The sequence below is a fragment of the Erpetoichthys calabaricus genome, chromosome 8 (assembly GCF_900747795.2).
Source record: "Erpetoichthys calabaricus chromosome 8, fErpCal1.3, whole genome shotgun sequence".
Classification (NCBI taxonomy): domain Eukaryota; kingdom Metazoa; phylum Chordata; class Cladistia; order Polypteriformes; family Polypteridae; genus Erpetoichthys; species Erpetoichthys calabaricus.
The window spans coordinates 98787235-98807644 of NC_041401.2; the positions used below are offsets into that span (position 1 = coordinate 98787235).

The 20410-nt window shown below is 36.1% G+C and overlaps 1 protein-coding gene across 1 annotated transcript in view; it reads left to right on the forward strand.

The window, feature by feature from the left end:
• Window positions 1-20410, forward strand: part of rasa4 (RAS p21 protein activator 4) — a 130663-nt gene that overhangs the window by 59554 nt on the left and 50699 nt on the right. The window contains exons 3-5 of the mRNA XM_028807134.2: window positions 6106-6219; window positions 11609-11670; window positions 17231-17360. Of these exons, the coding sequence (XP_028662967.1) occupies window positions 6106-6219; window positions 11609-11670; window positions 17231-17360 (306 nt within the window). The remainder of the gene's footprint in view (window positions 1-6105; window positions 6220-11608; window positions 11671-17230; window positions 17361-20410) is intronic.

Sequence of the window (20410 nt, forward strand, 5' to 3'; positions counted from 1 at the left end):
GCAACATTGTGAAACATTTGCAACAACTTCAGCCATAATTTTAGATTATAATTTTATATATACCATTTGCAAAAGACTGTGCTACTTATTCAATAAACATTTAATGACATTTATAAGATTTCATTGTACTGTATTACCTCAGTAAAAGTATTGTTTTTTCATCAATATAATATACTATTGACCGGATTTAAACTTGTTTATTTTTTATTGTGATAGAACTTTACACTTACCTTTTACAAAATATTGCAATACGTGATGTACTTGCATTTAATGACCAAATTTTCTATTATTTGTTTTCATCAATGTAAAATTTTTAATTTATACAGAATTGCAATTTATTTAAATAAATGTTTTATTGAGTTTCATTATATTTTGTATTGGGTATTGAAAATGGTATCAAATTTCAATACTTAGTATCATATTGAAATTTAAAATTTTGGTATCATGACAACCCCACTTTCCATCATTACAATCAACCATATTGTCTAACTAGTCTCATATATTTAAAGGTATTAAAGAATCCATCAGTGGTCACCCATCCTGTTACCATTTTGATCCAAATTGGCTGTTCTTAAAGTAAATATTGTGCAGCACCTTAGCTACATTAGTGCTCTATTGACCCTTCCTTCTCCAGTTAAATTCTGGTCTATTGTTAAATCATTATCTTCTATATTCTTATGGAATAAAAAAATCACCTAACTTCATACACTCCACCTTTATTAGAGAACAAACTGGAAGATGAATATCTTTTAATGCTTGGAAGGTATCTTCCTCTGTCTGACCAGATTAGAGCTCTCAGCAGTTAGGCTTAAATGGGCATCTGGGACCAGTGTCACCAAATGCCATTATTTGGCAGGTACAGTAAAACACCACATATCTGGTTATCTGCGTTGGTAACTGAACTTGTCTCCCAGTGGACATGAGGCCTGTGGCACCTCTTCTCTGCTCCACAATCAAATCTGGCTTCTCGATCCTCATACAGTAATCGTTTACCTCGGAGTAACAAGGTAAGGATGGGGATGGAAGGGCATTACAGGGGTTTTTATTTTAGTTCTTTCTTTTTATAGAATTTTATAAATATTTTTATTGGAAAATTGTTATTGCATAGAAGTATTTGATAGGTTCTCAAAAAATACTTAATCATAATAAATAAAGATATCACATACTGTGTAACATTTATCATGAAACCTAATAACAACCAGACAATATATACTGTAATTTACAGAAAATTCAGTAACAGTAAAAATAATAGTAATAATAATTACAATTATTATTATTGTATTGTATTAAAAGTGGTGAATCTATTATGATTTTAATGGCTATAATAATGTCTTTCTTAGGTCAAATCTTCTTTCTTATCACATCCATCCATCCATTATCCAACCCACTACATCCTAACTACAGGGTCACAGGGTTCTGCTGGACCCAATCCCAGCCAACACAGGGCGCAAGGCAGGAAACAAACCCGTGGCAGGGCGCCAGCCCACCGCAGTTTCTTATCACATTGTTAAAGTAAATCACATTATCAGTTAAAGATAAAATGTGATGTATAACAAAGAGATACAAGAGTGAAGTGAAAAGCATATGAGCAGCTGCCTAATAAAACAATAATACTGGGTTGGCGTAATAACTTAATTCTGAATCTAAATCAGACATCTGGGACATAAAGCAGATGTACACTATGTTAGGCCTTGCATTATATTCAGGCTTGTAATTGCTAAGGAAGAAAAAACAAAAATTTGTCACTCTTAATTTGATGAGTACCCAGAATGAACGCACCTGCTAACTAATGGAAATCTTGATATCTGCACAGACGATAGTTGGAGTCACTTGTCTTACTGACAGTTTAGGACTTGGGGAGCTAGTGTCTATCCCAGCAAAACTAGGCACAAGACTAGGTACAAAACATCAATCCATCACTTACCACACTCACACATCCACAGTTACTCACACTAGGCCAGTTTGTCTCAGCCAGATTGCCTTACTGGCATATTTCTTGACTTGTGGAAGAAAACACGAATATCCTAAGAAAACTCCATGCTGATAAAGGGAGAATAGGCACATTCCATACACATAGTACCTATGCCAGTGTGTAAAACCCTAAATATTATGCCACCATATCATCCTTGACCAAATCCATAAGAACCTAACTACTCTGTCAGAGCCAAGAATCAAAAAGACTTCAAAAACATCAATGATCTTTTTTTTGTCCATCAGTGGTTGATGGGAATGAATCACCTGCCATTCTAGACAGCAAACTGTTTCATTCTAAACAAATGTGTGATGCAAGGAAAGAACCCCACTAGTACAAGTTAAGAAATAAAATGTTTTGTTATTTGGAATTTTTCAATAATCATTTTATCTTATAATACAAGATGTGACCTTAATCTGCTAGATATTTTTACCATAGCAGGCATACTGGAAGGTTGATGTTTATTAAAGAAATTGCTTAAGTAAGTGGTCAGATAAGGACATCCTGTTATTTACTTACACCAAGGCCAAGGCTCAGTACTTTTCCAGAGTTCATTTGGTCAACATCATCTGTTGAATGGATAAATTAATTTTTGCCCAAAGTAATCCCAAACTCAGTTGTTGTCTGTGCGAGATTTCCACATATCTTCATGGATGCTGTTGTTGTCCTCGTCCATCCCCAAAGCATGTGCATGGTAGGTTAATTGGCTACTCTGATTTGGTCCCAGTACGTGCAGAGATTCTAGTTCTGAGATTGTTGGTATGTATGTGTGAAGGTTCTGAGGTGGACTTGCACTGTAAAGAAGGAATGCAGCTTTTCATACAACTTTGGTTACTCCTTCGCACGGGATTTGTAAAATTGTCTTTGATTGTTCTTTAAGACATGTGGGGGTGTTTGGGGCTATTACAATATTTTTTTTCTGATCAGTAATGTTACGTTGTGAGAAGTACTTAGGATAAAAAAGATTTTTTAATTATATTTTTTTTCAAGTAAATCCTATTTGCTAATTTCTTTCTGGGTGATTTGAAAAAGGCATCACTTTTAACTTGCATGAGAAGCTGAGTTTCTCCTGGTGCGTGGATGCTTTTTGCTGTCTCTCTATTTGCACTTTTTCTGAAGCAGTAATTGTGTTAAATGGATTTCTGTTTAAACTTCTTTCTCTTATTTAAAATCACTGCATATTTTGTTTTATTTATTTTATTGTATTTGTCATTCCATCCATATTCTAAATTGCTTATGCAGTTCAGGATAATATACGGGCAATATTTATGCTGGCAGCACCAGGTGCATGCTAATGCGCACATCACATTCACTTACACCAGGGTAATCTAGAGCTGGCAGTTAACCTAACACACACTTATTTAGAATGTAGGAGGAATCCATGTGCACACACTGGGAAAATGTACAAACTCCATAAGTGGTAGTGCCCAGAATGTAGTTCAAACCGAGAACTCATTTACAAGCATGAATTTATTTTGTTTTTTAGTGGAAATGAATTGAATTTACTCATATCTCACTCAATGAGATTTCACAATACAAGGTTTATTACTTTTTAAGTTTAAGGTATCCTTTTATTTCTGAGGAGCTCAGCATCATATTTCACTTAAGATGTTGTTCTTTGGCTCGAACAGTGACATCCGGCTTTTCTGTGGCTAAGTAATATTACCCAGTGCCAACAGCTTTTCTAGCCCTGATTACATGGCCATTTTAGTTATCAGGTTCAAAGACTTTGTTTGCTTTTCTTTTTGTGTGCTTTATCCTTTGTATTGCTGGGAGAGGTTAGAATAGTTTAGTTAATTCTGAAGGTTTGTTCATTTCTGCAAAAATAAGGGGAAGCAACTTATCACAATACCAGCCAATGTCAACACCTTGACTCCTGAACAAATATCATGCAGATAATAATTCTTGATTTCAAAAATATGTAAAGTGCTAATTTATTTTAAATAATACAACAAGATGATTCACAATAATGGAAAAATAGAAAGAGTAGTGTTGATTGAGAAATTGACTAAGAATAAAAATTTTAAATGCCTCTGTAACAAAAGCATGATTTTCTTTGAATTGTGGATGAAAATCCATAAACACCTCTTTTTAAGTCAATTTGCTGTACATCATTTTATTCAGTAACAGATACTAATCTAGTTATAAATTGACACATATTCTGACAATCAAAGCTATCTGTAAAGAATACAAATGCCCAGTTGTAAATGGTAATCTCAGATCCTGATACTGTATGTACAGTATAGCAACCACTATAGCACAGGAATAGACTTGTGTATGTAAACGGAAGCTAAACACAGAAAACACTGTCAACTCGTTGCACAATTTTCAAATACAGAAGACTGTTTAGTAGCAATATAATTCAGTTCAATTAGGATGGCTACTGATAATGCATTTTGACCCATTCAGTGATGTTTTGCTTAGCCTTAACATATTGAACAAATTTGAAAATGTACACTTGGCATTAACATTCAGGTACATTCTGGAGCTGACTGTTGTGGAAAAGGATCTGCATTCTTGCTCTTGAGGTTGTTTTTGGTGTAATGCAAATACTGAGTAGAGTTCAGTCGGTTCATGACAGAATACAGAACCATACATAGAGAATACCGTAGCATTTCCTATGTCCATCTTATGCTGAGCATGGTCGTTGGGGGTGGAACCTATCCCAGCAAGTATAGAGTGCAAGGCAGGGATGCTCTAGCATTGCCAATCCACCTAACATGCATATCTTTGGATTGTGGGAGGAAACCACAGTGCCCAGAGGAAGCCCACACGGGCACAGGAAGAACATGCAAACTTCATAAAGGGAAGACCTGGTCTTCTTATTGCAAGGCAGCAGCACTACCACCACACCATCGTGGCATTCTGCTTAGAGAATGCCATCTTCTATTCACTTCTAGATACATGACTTTTTGCTTTCCTTGCTTCTGTTTTGTACTTTTGATGTTATGAAGATCATGTAAGTTACCTCTTACAACCTCAAGCAACAGGAGAACTGAGTTAGTTTTGTAGAGATTCACACAAGCTGCTTGATGGCAAGTACCAGCCTATAAACAAGATTCTCCTTGGTTTTTAATAACTTGAACTGGAAATCTGTCTTGCCATTAGGAGTAGCTATCAGAAATGAGAGAAGGGGAAACAAGTTTTCACAAAATTCTCTTAAATTTGAAACAAATCAATTGGTAATGTACATCATACAGGATGATTCTGTTTTTTTGAGTTTTGAAAATTTGTCTTTTCCATGATGCCAAAAATATGTTCTGGGCATTTTATGCATTTTGATGCCCTCTACTGGCTGTTTCAGGATTGACAATTTCAAAAATATTCAGTTCAGTTCAGTTAACAACATGGTACAATGTTCTGTATTTAAGATATCTCAGCAAAAAGTGAGCTGTTCTGACAAAATCCCTTGAGCAATAAGTGTTCTAAATTTCAAAGAGACTAGTACCTACGGAGCAACGTTTTTTCATGTTGGATAGACTGTTGGGAAGACAGAAAGAAAAACTGATAAGATGTTAACAATAGATGCTTTGCACTTTACACAGATGTACCTAAAAAGAAAGCAAACTCCAGTGATTACTATCCTGTTAGAAAAATTAACCTTGACTCGGTAGTAAAAAGGCCTATTGTGATACCTAAAGCACCATGCATTTACACTTCAATGTACAGTAGAAATATTTCATGTTGTTTTGCTTACAAATGAACCTACACATGTGTGTTTAATGAACATTGAGAGTCATGGTGTTCTCTAATCCCACATTCCTGGCATATACCATTAGTCACTAGGTGGTAAAAATATCATATAATATACGTACATCCTTAACCAGTAAGCTTTAAAAATGTAACATGCATAAAATTTTTAAAACAGCTTATTCCAGTTCAGGGTTGTGGAAGGTCAGAGACTATCCCGGCAACATAGGGCACAAGACAGGAAGAAGCTCTGGACAGATATCTAGTCTAACATACATACACTTACTCGTGTCTAATTTATAGTTGCCAGGTAGCCAACTACACACCTCATACCTTTTGTAATTTCCTAAATTGAAGAACTGAGCTACAGTTTCCTTGTGTTTTGGTTTATTTCTACTCTCTATTACATTTTAACATTTTATTCATTTTGTATTTTCCTTTAGGACTGCTACAATCTGGAAGACACTGTCTCCATTCTGGGGAGAAGAGTACCATGTGAATTTGCCACCTAGTTTCCACACAGTCTCTTTCTATGTTATGGATGAGGATTCACTCAGGTACTATGTATAAAGTTATGTAAAGTAATTTTTAAAATACATCGTTTAAAGTACATTGCTTTACCTCACTCCCACAGGGGATAAATGATCAGTTCTAATACTTTTTTGGTTCCAGTGCTTATAAATTCTATTTTCCAAATTAAAACACAAATATCTATATCTTCAATAATGCCTTGTAACACACAATTTACAATTTAAGTTAAATTGTTCAGCTGGATGGGTTTTGTTGATAATTTGTGTTCTTATGACATATGACTTACACATTCATTAAGGATCAGTTCCCTTAGCCTGTTGAAGTAATGCATAATCGTTAGTCCAGACATGCAATTAGTTGCTCTTCTCTTAACAGCTTCTAGTGCTGTTATATATTTTTTGCAGATTCATTACCACAATGGCACCCATTACTCCAAATGTGGTCACACTTGCACTTTACAGAGTATCACATTCATATATTCATATTTAGGTATTTTTTTAATGTATACTAAAATTTTGCAAGCCTTTAAAAATTTGTCTGCACATTTTCTATAGACTAAAATTTAATCTAGAGCAGTGGTTCTCAAACTGTGCTGCGGGCCCCCCTAGGGGGGTGCAAAGTAACAAAAATGGGGGCACGAAGATATGAAAAAATTAAAACAAGAATCGAAAATATGAAAAATACATCTATTGAAACCAAAACAAATTACCTTAAACTACATTCTGATACTTGAAAAATAAATATAGAGTTAGATAAATGTCGATAAAAGTTAAGTAGGTATAATAAAATATGCATCTATGATATATCATTAATTAAAAAAGAACAAATTGGTATTAGTGGGCTCCTTTCAAAAAAACGTTAGGGGGGGGGCGCGATTAAAACTGTTATGAAAACTCTGGTCGCAAATACTTAAAGGTTGAGAAACGCTGATCTAGAGAATGTGTCAATATTTAGAGTTGGTGTTGCATTTAATATTTTGCACTGGTATATACAGAACTATATTTTTCAAGATCTGGCTCAGTGTTTGCCTAGGTCTTTCTTTACTGTTTTTACTTTCTCATCAGTATTTGCTGTCTCTATAATGCTATCATCTTTAAGTGAATACCAAACCCTGAAAGAACCAAGCTACTTTTGATGGAAATGAAATCAAAGACTTTTTCTAAAGGTTAAAAAGCAAATATTGTTTCTTATAATCTGCTACTTTATTTGGCTGTTTAAGAAAGTAGTAAGAAAGCCCTGTACTTTATAAATTGTAAGGTATGTTGAGTGCCAATTCTAAACTGAGCCAGTTTAAGTGAGCGTGTTTGTTTGAGAGTGTCCAATCATGAGTCAGCAACCCTTCAATAGAAGAAGCAAGGACAGAAAACTGATTTGCTGTACAGGTTTTGTTTTTTTTCTACATTTTTTAATTGATTTTTCATTCTTAAATTTTTTTTGGTGTGTTTTTTCAAACGCAATTTCAAAATGTACTATATTGTGGTCTGAGATGGACTGGCACCCTGTCCAGGTGATTGTTGAGCCCTATGCTAGCTAGTATAGGCTCCGGCACCCCGCGACTCCCCCCACCTTCTGGTCTGGCATGGTCTAGTGAGATGAACATTGTTTTCTGTATTTGACTAATGATGCAGACTACAGAAGGTCCTTGGTACAGTTCATACTTCAGTGAATTTGACAGCCTTTTGTCCATTCTGTAATATTCTGTAATATTTACAGTAGGAGAGAAGTGGGAGGAGAAAGGTCCAGGAGGCTTTCTGATAAAAAAAAAGTTTTTGCCTGTACTTTAAGTCTGTTTCTCTATTACAGATGAACTTGTGTGCCTAGGCAAAAATGGGAAACACCCACTTGGTCGTACAGAATTAATGCATTTACTGGATATAATATTGATGACGTTATCAATGTGCTCCATTGGTGTGCATTATGCAGGTGCATATGCTCAAAAAGATCTATTTATTTGGCTGTAAGCACATTGTTCCTATCCGCACTTCATAGTTGTGTTTTAAAAAAAATTAAGATAAGATTTCTTTTTTCCTCAGAAAACTTCTCTTTCTTTCTTATCAGAAGCAGTGACCATCTGGCCTTACTAGATCTGTTAATTTTTAACAGATACTGACCTTGCAGCTTTCAGGCCACACTTTTTATTTTCATTCAGTCTACTACAGTAATTTGTGTTATTCCTTGTTCTACCCATACTCTTGTCTTGTCTACACATTCGCAGAATACAATGAACAAGCAGCCACCACATCCTTTTTTTCTGCACATCCATCCAGTGCTTACTGTCCTTGTTCCTGTTTTATCTGCACAGTTTACTGGCACACAACCAATGAGGATCATCATTTTATTCCTATGTGTAGTTAATCTATGTACGGGTAAGCTGCATATTGAAACTTCCCTGTTTGACTGCTGCTCATCATAGGTAGCTGCTATTTGTCTTTGCAAATCCAAAAAACAAAACCTTAAAAACTATTTTGTGTACTATCTCAGACTTTTCAACAAACTGATTGAGGTGCCCTACATTATCTTTTATATTCTGGGTTTCAGTATCTGTTTGACCATTGACGCAGAGTTTTGGAAACTATACAGATGTTTTATAGTCGATTTACACCAAATCTTAAAAGTTAGCCTTAATTAAAAAGTAGGTTAGTCTACACCAACACCAACCAAAATTTGAAAATGCCATTTTCATTTTAAAAGTTTTCCATGTATGCTAGCTTTTTCAGGTCATTTTCTTAAAGTTTATCAACCACTCTGAAAGATAAAAAATGCATAAATCTTTCTTACTTGGTATTTGTGTTTTATCAGCCAAGAGTGCTGTTTGTTTATTGAGCAAACCTGAAGTTAATCCAAATACCAAAAGCGCAAAGAAAATACTTTTTTATAAACAGATGATGAGGACAAACCATGAGATGACATATGACAATCCTACCACTGCATATGTTAAAACTCAGCATTTAGTATTGATAATAAAGGTACATTTTTATACCATAATTTGGTGGCAGACAGTGACACAGAATCCTAGGACTCTCTCTAATAAACAACGGACACTGATTTCTGATGTTAACTATAACCTATTCCACACCCTCCATGGACCATTGCCTCCCTGAAAGAGCAGTTGCTTGATGCTTATTTAGATATGTAACAGAATACAATGTTAACATTGATTTGACTTCATACCACAGTATTGTGCCACTTTTGGACCTGTTGGTTAACCAAGTAACCATTCCTTTGCTCTGTTTTCAGAATAAATTTTACTCACCTGTCAAATATTCTATCTATTGATTTTTAAACAATATTGACCATTGCTTATCAGTGCAACTATATTTTTGGTGACAGTATAATATTGTAAAAAATAAATCAGAAATAATGTCAAAAATATTGTAAAAAATTAATTAAATGATTGCACTTTTCATGTGTGTCTTTTTTGTTAGATATCCAGGTGGGCTGCATCAGTGACCCAGTGCAACAGAATAAAACATTTAAAATGAAAGTAAAAATTAAAAGGACTCCTGTGTCTGTATTTGTCAAGCATCTCAGAGTAGGAAAACTGTCCTAACTGGCTCAAAATTCTCACAGTGATGAAAATTTGGCCCTACTCTTAGAAATAAAAACATTTTATTAGTTTACCTAATTTAGAAAACTACTCCTAACTTCACCAGGATTTAGGAGAGGTTACAAACTATTCTGCCATCCAGAAGATGGCATTCAGGCAGAGATCGGCATGCACATCCCAGAAAAAGCTCAATGTTTTGGAAACAATGGACAACAATGAACTTGTAAAAAGATACCTACCTGACAAAGATAGAAAATATCCATATCAAATCTTACAGGATCAATCCATCTACATGAAAGACATGCACTGTCAGCCAAAATTAAAGTGTTAGAAACATTGTGGTTTATGGCCATACTTAACTGTCATTCTTTGTGTCTTGATCTTTCCATCTTGGTGTTCGTTGCATTTATGATGTTGCAAAGTGGTAATAATTATGTGCAACATAGCATAATAGCCTACATTTTTATATTCTTCTTCTTCTTCTTATACTTTAATGTTACTATCTTTGTTGTGAAGCCTTAGCGTTAGTTTCAGAAAACTATAAAATGTCATCATAATTTGCCATTTAGAGATAGAATTGTCGTAAAATCGTGACGTCTTTCGTTCTCAGATGTTAATTCCTACTTTTAGCAGGGACTGAGACTAGGATGTTTTGTAAATACTTCTTATATCCTACTCTGAGGTACAGCAAATTCTTATCATAGTGTGATTTTTAGTACAATACTTAGTAGTAACTCTAAAACACTTGATAAATACGGGCCCTGGATTTATTTTGTGTATTTTTCATTACAGGAGGCAGATGAGAGTTGCAGTCAGTGAAAACCATATACTTTCAAAATAATTCAGGGAAACTCCACATTATGTACATCCAGCTGTCTGTCTAGCATAACAGAGTGGAAGATCATGTAAAATATTGACATAATACACTTAGGGGTTCCTTCAAGTTACCAATTATTGGGAAATAGGAACAGGAGAAGAATTTGGTCTTAAAATAAACTGTGGACACAACAGCATGATCTGTGATTATTGTCCATTATGAGAACACTGCTAACTAGAATTATTACCACGAGAGCAGCTCCAGAGTCTTTGATTCAACTTTATGAAGTCTGCATTTTCTCCCCATGTCTACATGTTTTTTCCCAGGTCTCTCATTTCTAAAATCCTAAATACATGCATGTTTGGTAAATTGGCAATTGTAAATTAGTCTTGTATGAGTGAGTACTTTAAGAAGCAGGATAGTATACAACCAAGGACTGGTTCCTGCCCTGCATCCAATACTGAGAGGATAGGCTCCAGTTCCCATAACCCAAAATAAAACTGTTAAAAATGATTGAATGCATATTAGTTATAGATATCATAGATATAGTTAGACAAGGCACTATAAATGTGTTTTGTTACAATTTACATGCTTAAAATCTCCCTTAAATGCCAACAACTCCAGGAATAGATTAGATTTTTATTCCCCTAATTTTGTTTAATCTCAATGTGCGGTGGTTAAATTAAAAAAAAACTGTCTTAAGTTGATGTGGCAGAGACTTGAAATAATAAGTGTGAAATAGATGTAAATGTTAGACAACATTTGATATGGTTCATTTCAATTTGAGAGTTTTTATACTTCTGAACAAGTGACCCAGGGCTGTAGAAAAACAGTTATTTTTCTCGGAAAAAAAAAACACTTCTTCTTTACTGCAAAATCAACTTATATAAGAGTCCGGCATTCACTGGCTTTTCTCAACAGAAGTCAATAAGTTCCTGAAAATCTGTAATATAACTTATATACTGTAGACCCGTGGATATGGTATGATATTATCACATGCTTGAAATTGATAAATGCTGTGGATGAATTTGACCTTTGTGTTGTTTTGCAGCCGTGATGATGTCATTGGAAAAGTGTCAGTCACAAAGGAGATCCTCGCTTCTAAGCCTCAAGGTAAATGGTGGGGGAGAGGGTGTATGTGGAAAAGATTGTTTTACAGTCCTGGTCCAGTGTGTTTAGCATTTGCACAAACAGACCTCAAGATTGTAATAATGTTTGTTTTTGTGTGAAGTGTATAGTTTTATACTATATTTTTAAAAGAAATATGCCTAATCTGTATAGATAAACTTGCATTTTCTGCTTTTAACACAGTTATCTGATGACAAGATGGTTCACAGAGCAGTGCTTTTGGATGCAACACAAATGTGGTGCTTTTTGAATGAAATAGAATGCAAAAATGTTGTAAAATATAGTAAAATCAACTATTCAATTATTTACAGTAGGTTAAAATTCATTTCTGTGTTTTAGTTAAGTTAAAGCCCAAAAATTAACACTGTTTATGTATTTTCTAAAACTGAAGAACTTCCTGCAATTACATGGTTAACACTGAGTGTATTTACATGTTCTTTAATAACCTGGTTGTTCACACATATCCTGTTTCCAAAATGCCATGTACACCATATTTAGAGAGATAGAGAAACTGAGATATTGATCTCTGTGTAACTGAATTAACACACAGATTTCACAGCGAGTAACTTGGCTATGCAACCATGTTAACCCTTAACCGGGTTGCAGTTAAGGATTTTGTAGTTTGTTCCTATCCATTGCACTCTGCTAGTCTGCACAAGTCTTTGCTTCACACATGCATGCAACATCGGGTGGTAAAAAATGGTGGAAGCATCCACAAAGATACATTTTCTGAGGCAATGCTTGGGTGATCCCATGATTTCCCCTCCTGGTTGAAATAATCACTCTCAATATTTCAGAATTCACTAAATTTATATTGAAGAGCTGAATGTACAATTGTTAAGTTTAACAGTGTAATCTAGGGAGACACGGGCTACATGATTGTTTTTGGGTTCTCAGTGACCATTGATGGTGTTTAATCTGAGCGCATTTTTATGACATTGGAGCATTTTGCTAAAGTAGAGCTTTATTAGTGGATTAGTGCATGTAAACAGGGTTTTTAAGAAACCAGATTTTGGCCAGATTTTTGGTTACTCACCTTTATCCCAGTTTTGTGTGTGTGTTTAAGCGCACTCACTATAAAATACCCGGCTGAGTCAGACATAAGTAACAGCATGAAATGCACTTATATTATAATACAAGTACTGTATCTGGTATTCTGTGTTTTCCTGTACATAACTCCTCTTTTGTCTAATATATTTAATATATTATATATGTAACTAGTCATTTAGCCCTGTTACAATAACGGGCGCTAGAACAGTAGTGCATAAACATTAGTAGGAACAGTCTGTATTAAATGGCAAGGGACTTTGACCTCATTCTTTTTGTTGGTCGTATTTTTCTTTCTTTCAGCCTTTCTTTTGTTGATGTTTACTTGCTGAGCTGACCGTTCTTCGTGGGCTGCCGCCGTGTATTGTGTGTCTTTAATTTTCTGTGACAGTAATCCTGTCTTGTACGTCCACTGGCTTGTACGTCCGTAATATACCTTTAATTTTCTCTGGCGGTAATACAGGCGTGCGCGACAGTAATACTGGCTTGTATGTAGCTGTAATATGCGTCACTGTATTGTGTACCTTTAATTTCCTCTCGCAGTAATACTGGTTTGTATTTTCGTAAAACGCCTGTAACTTTCTGTGACAGTAATATTGCGCATCGCACAGTGCCCTGCACATGTGCACTTCATCAGAAGACACACACACGGACACCTGGACGCACACAGGGATTTTATTAAAGAGGATGATATGTGCATTTTATTAAAAACTAGGGGGCTTTGTCCCCTGCTCACTTCGCTCGCCAACCCCCGTGTTTGGTTTTCTGGACACACTTTTAAGATTTTTTTTTCTTTGAATTGTTGCTATTTCATTAGTTTCACTTTTATTTCAGAACTTCTGTAAAAACAATATTTGGAATCTTTCGAGTCCAAATATGCTGCAATCTTTTAAATGAGGTCAGTGAGACATGTGTTTAATGACTTTGTCAGGTTAGAGATAATGAAAACTGCAATTCAAAAGACCCCAAAAAAACATAGGCACGAAACACATGTAGAGCAAGATACAGAATATGAAAGCAGAAAAAAATGACAGTGTCAAAAAAAAGTAACCATCGCATTAGCCCAAAAAAGAGAAATTATTACTTGGAGAAATAACTAAAAGGCGAATAGAGATCAAATAAATGGACACAGGTGATATGTCAGAAGTATGTAAATATTGTAAGGCTTTGAAGTTTAAGCCAGAGAATATCAAAAATGTGTTTTACCTCACATGCATTTATTGGTTACTTTGCAAGAAAAAATTATTAACTGATGATGATGTAGATCGCTTTGTCTGTGCTGAAATTTCAAACAGAGAAACCTACCCTGAATTATCTCTAACCTGCTCTGCATATGTTTGGCCCTTTTGTTTTGTAACCTCTTTATGACATTTTACTTTGTTTTTTACCCTGTCTTTTATTTCTGACCTCGCTTTATCCTGCTTTTTTCAAAGACATCTGGTCCGTGGTGATTATTTTCCCTTTTTTGAGTATTAATTTCCGTTTGTTTGCGCTACTGCGATCTTTACTTTCATTTTATACTTTCTAATTTTCCTACTTTCATATTCTTTAACTTTCTCCACATTTGAATCGTGCATACATTTTTTTTTTTTTGGAGCCTTCGAATTGCACTGCTGTCATTATATGCTCTGCATGTGTATAGTGCCAACATTTGTGAACGTCTTTATGAAGTTCTACTTTGTCTTTTACTCTGTCTTTTAATTCTGGGCCGACTGGACGTGCTTTGTTTCAATTCCACTTGTTACGGGATGATAATTACTTGCCTTATTTTCTGACTTTGCACCTAGATTATTTTTTCTTTTTTCTTTCCAACGCTTTTGAGTCTCTTTTCTCCGCGCTGCTTTTTTCTTCGCTTGTTCGTTGACGTTTCATTTATAACGTATTGTTCTTATACGCTTTATATGCGCTGAAACCCTGGATCTGTATGTGCTCAAATCCTTCACAAGACTGAATGTTTTGCTGCCCCATTGTCTTATTTGACAGATTGTAAGTTGGGCGTGTCTTGCAAGAATCTCATGTTCTACGTCATCGCGAGACGGTCCTGGGTCAATCTCTTGACACAATGTCTCATGTTTACAGTGTCCGCGAGACGCACCGTGGTAAGTCTCTTTGATCTTGCGGGTCTTTTAAATGTCTTCCGAGAAGATCACGTATTGTAGCCTTGCTTTAGCTTTCCAGGATGATTTTTTTTTATAATAGAGAGATTAATAAGATACCTGTTGAAAAGAAGAAGGGATATTAAACACTAGTAGACTGGACTTCACAATACCTTTCTAGATTATCCCTCATCCAGGGTCATCAAATTCACATTTAGTTACAAACCAAGATGGGGCACTAGTGAGAAAGATGCTAGTCAGCTGTATGCAGACTGGGAAAATGCTGATTAGGTCAAAACATTGAAAAATGTTTACATTGCGGTGAATGCTGGTAACAGTCAGTCTAGTGCCATCACAGAGACTTCTTGCTGGCATGAGGTTTCTGAGAAGCATGACGATTGAACTTATTTTAATTTTGAGTTTATGCGGAGGCATGCCAATGAGAGTAAGACTGTTAAGTAATTCTTTGGGGAATGAAACTTGATCTGCGGGATCGTCTGTGACAATGGAGTCAACGTTGGTGAAAGGGTTAGAGTTGGCGGGCGGGGCTTTGTCCTGCGTGCGGGCATATCCCATGGTCAGGCAACTTGTTGGATTATATATAGAAAAGCAGCCGGAACCAAAAAGAACAATGAAAAGTCAACGTGGCTCAGAGGAGCATGTGGAATGTAGCAGAGACGAAAGCGACTGAGGCAGTGTTTGGTGAGGTGTTGCGTGCTGGCACATGAGCAGGCAGTGTGCATGCCTCGAGAGCGAGGGTTGACTCGGGAGGAGGGTTAGAGTTGGCGGGCGGGGCTCTGTCGTGCGTATCCCATGACGTGGGTGGAGGGTTAGAGCTGGGGGGCAGGGCTCTGTCGTGCGTATCCCATGGTCTTAGAGTTGGTGGGCGGGGCTCTGTGAGTTGGCGGGCGTGGCTCTGTCATGCGTATCCCATGCTCTCTGTCTTGCGTGCCATGGTTGGCTGCTTAGTGAATTGTTGGTGGGTGGGGCCCTGTGAGTTGGCGGGCGTGGCTCTGCCTTGCGTGCGTCTTGCTTGCCATGGACTTAGTGAATTATATATATAGATAATAATAATGATAATGCATTTTATTTATAGGGCACTTTATATTAGCAGTAAATCTCAAAGTGCTAAAATATACTTGAAATGTCCCAAATCTACAAACATGCTTCCCTGGCTTAAAAGCCAAGGTCAACAAGCAATGTTTATATTGAACTTATTCACAAAAATCAAAAAGAGAATATGGAAAAAGGCAAAGTAAGAACAAATAGGATTCTCCTAAAAAGGCAATCCAAGCAAAACAAGTCCAAAACTGAAAACCAATAGCAAAATTCAATAAACCATAAAGTCTAATACAGTACTCACTAAAAATATAATTTCTCCAAATGCTTCCTTAAACTTCTGAGAGATCCATCTCTTGATGGATATAAAGGTGGAGGATAGTCCCTCAGAAATGATTTCATCAAGGCCCCCCTCTTAGGGTTTTCACCAACACAAAATAGAACGTAGCTATGAGACAAATGCATACAATATATAATTACTAAATAATATTTAAGTGAAACACTATTAACTAAAATTATCTTTACCAAAAACAAATTATAAGTAATAATTCAAAAACAGCAAAAATGACAATTAAAAAGGAAAACAAACCCCTGCCTGAAGCATAAAATCAATATTTTTAATGTTTTGATATATATATATATAATAAAATATATACCCATGCTTCCATTTTGGCTTTCTTGGGCACTACCATTTTGTAGCCTTGGACACTATGGTGTCAAAGTTGACAACAATCCCTGTTTGTTACCTTATGACAACCAGAGATCACCTGTAATGTCATCATGCAACACTATAAAGGTCAGTGTTTTGGACCTCTAGGTTTGCAAGATTTTGGACTCAGTAAACAAATGTTTTGTAGTGCTAGTGTTTGATTCTTCTTAGGGTGTTTTTGTGTGCTTTTGTTGGATTTAAGTTGGATTTAGGCGTTGGTTTTGTTTTTGGCACATTTTGTCCTTTTGGCTCTGACCCTTTTTTTTGTCCTGAATTTTGAGTTTGATATTTCCTGTCCATATTTTGTTAATTTTTATCCTGCCTGTTATTATTCACTGGCAGTTCAGTGCCTAATTGAAATAAACTGGAATGCTTAGTTTGCTGCAATCCAATTTTGTACATAAGCACACGATGGACCCTTGCTGTTGTAATGTACATGTAATTTTTTTCTTTCAAGTTAAATTGTATTTTAGATTAGGCAAAACAGATAGTGGTGACTTCTTACAATCCACAAGTGCAATCACAAAAATTATTCTGTATACCAGATTTTACTTGTTTTTTAGAATCTTGATTTTTACAAACTATCACATAATAAAATGCAGTTAGAAATGTATGCTTCTTTTCTGTTATGCAGGCTTGGACGGCTGGTTAAACTTGACTGAAATTGACCCAGATGAAGAAGTGCAAGGAGAGATCCACCTTCAGATTTCTATCACAAATGAAGAGACATCCAGGAAACTACGGTGCCATGTCTTTGAAGCAAGGTTGATGTTCTTTCTATATATTTCATAGAGCAGCAGATTAATAGCTGGTGACTTTCTGTCAAGGATAAGATTAATGAATTTAAGGTTTTGGCCTAGAAATGAATTTTTTTCTTTGTCTTTATGCTCACTTGTTGAAGGTATTAAACAAGCTTGCCATTAAGAACATAAAGTAGGAATTCTTAATGATAAGCTAATCATTTTTGCTTCAAGTGGATAATACTTAATGGAATCTTTGACGGAGACACATCTAAGACAATGACATAACATGGCATTCTGAAACCAGTTTAATCCAACTGAATCTTGTATGTAAGAGTTTACATTTTAAAATTTCATTTAAACTACAATTGTATTTCTTCAGGCAAACTCATATGTTATATCACAAATTTTAGATGATGACTGTGCATTTCCAGAATCAATAAAAAAGCAGGAAAGAAAAATCTTACCAAAAATATATTCGAGCACAAAGCACAGAACTAAACCATACTTTTGTATCAAGGCTTAAATAAATATAGGCTCAATATCTGAAATGCTCCAGAATCAAAAATTGTAATCAAATTACCGTCCGGAGTTTTGGGGGGGGGGGGGGGGTTTGGGGGTTTGCCTACAAAGCTTTGAAAGCCAATAGGCAATTAAACACATTTAACAAGTTTTTTCCCCTGTGAAGCAACACAATAACACTGCATGGCAGTTCAAAGTGCTGCATGGCATGGCATGACTTGTGCATTAATGGAGTGTCACTGCTTACAATTAACAAAAGAAGCCTCCTTCTTGCTAGGGGCCCATATTGTAATACGTGTGCAGTAAGATGCTCCGATTATCTTAGGAAAATCAGACACTGCTGCAAAATTGTCATTTTTGGTGGCAGTTTTTTAATTTGGCAAAATCATGTTATGCTTTATGTATGGACATCCACACGATACAAAAACCGAACATAACTCCTTGATTGTCTTTAAATGACTTCCAGAATAGTGAGCATAATTGAGTGAAGGTTGGTTGAGATATTATTGTCTTGTAAGCCGGATCTCTGAGAAGTGGCAACAGGCATCCAATATAAGCTGATGAAAAACCACAACAGTTCTTCAGTGCTAATATGCAGCATTGGCCCTCTTGAAAAGGAACTAAAATACTGTCTATACATCTTATTCACTTTTGAAGTTTAATATGTTTGTCACATCAACAGACATAATAATTCATTATGTATATGCAAATATTCTAAAATCTGAAAATATTTGAAATACTTATTTTCCTAGGCATTTATGATTACAGATACTCTACCTGTAATACAACTGACAAATCAAAACTGAAATTATTAAAACTTTTGTTATTGATTTTATTATATTTCATTTATTAGCATCATTTACCATATTTATTTAAATTCCCTGTGATAGACTGGTGGCCTGTCCATGGATGCCTCCTGCGTTGCACCTAATGCTGCTGGCATATGATGCAGCCTGTACATATTAAAAATTGTTCTATAAACAGAAGCTAGATTATTTCTTACCTGTAAGATGTTGGGGCGGCACGGTGGCGCAGTGGTAGCGCTGCTGCCTCGCAGTTAGGAGACCCGGGTTCGCTTCCCGGGTCCTCCCTGCGTGGAGTTTGCAAGTTCTCCCCGTGTCTGCGTGGGTTTCCTCCGGGCTCTCCGGTTTCCTCCCACAGTCCAAAGACATGCAGGTTAGGTGGATTGGCGATTCCAAATTGGCCCTAGTGTGTGCTTGGTGTGTGGTTGTGTTTGTGTGTGTCCTGCGGTGGGTTGGCACCCTGCCCGGGATTGGTTCCTGCCTTGTGCCCTGTGTTGGCTGGGATTGGCTCCAGCAGACCCCCGTGACCCTGTGTACGGATTCAGCGGGTTGGAAAATGGATGGATGGATGTAAGATGTTGTGCTGTCAAATAGCAGTTTAACCTAAGTTTATCTTTAATCTAACATTTGATAGTCAACAAATAAAAAAATTACACCTTAGAGTTAAGTACTAATTACAAGGTATTTTATAGGGCATCAAACATGTTAAGTTTAAAGTGTAATGTCCACAAAGTTGCCTTGGCAGCTAATACTGTATATGTGCAAGTAACATTCCTAAAGATGAAAAGTTTGTTACCCTTTTAAAAAAAGAATTCAGAAATTCAAAAAAGAATTCAGATTGTGAGTGTGTTTACATGCATACTGAAAACTGGGATAAGCTAAATTAACTCAGTTAATTCAAAAACCTGGTTTCTTAAAAACCTCTGTTTTAAAGCTGAAGTAAGCTTCTGGACTGCGGTGGGCTGGTGCCCTGCCCGGGGTTTGTTTCCTGCCTTGCGCCCTGTGTTGGCTGAGATTGGCTCCAGCAGACCACCAACTATAACAAATTCTGTTTGAAAATTGCCCCTTTCGATATGGGGCATGTTTTCTTTTTAATTGCATACATTTTTGATTTTGAGTGAATGTTCCCAAGTGCACACAAAGTTATTTATTTATAACAAGGATGTACTAGATGTTGGGATGGAAAGGACTTAGTGTGCTAGCTTACTAAGAGCATGGTTGACTTTTCCACCACTGAAAAACATTGTGTGGTTCCGATGATTCAGATGTGTTAAGCTTTACTCTTCAATAGTCCAATATCTCTGAATCAAAAGACACTGGTTCATCACTAGCAATGGTACCTACATCCTCCCATTTTGAGAAGGCATGGAAAGTCACTTTCTTACCAGGTGGTTGATTTTCCTTGTCTTGAAAACCCAAGTCCAAAATCAACTCGTTGGCTGCATGTGTCACAACCTTTCATTTATTTTCGGTGAGCATTTTCAGTTGTCGAAGCTTTGGCCTGAGAAATGTTGCTACTTTGTAGAGCATATGGATATTTGTTGATTCTGAGCAGTTGCTTCACAGCAGTTCTTTCATACATTATATGTGACTTCACCGGGTATAGGCTCAGTTGTCACCACCTTGTCATGTTCCTTGAGTCTCACTGCCAATGGAAGTACTAGGCTGGCACTTAGAGTGGTAATATCTGATTCTAAATCAGTCATTACATCTTAGAATGATTTCAGTAAAGAGCCCACAGTTGTGAGT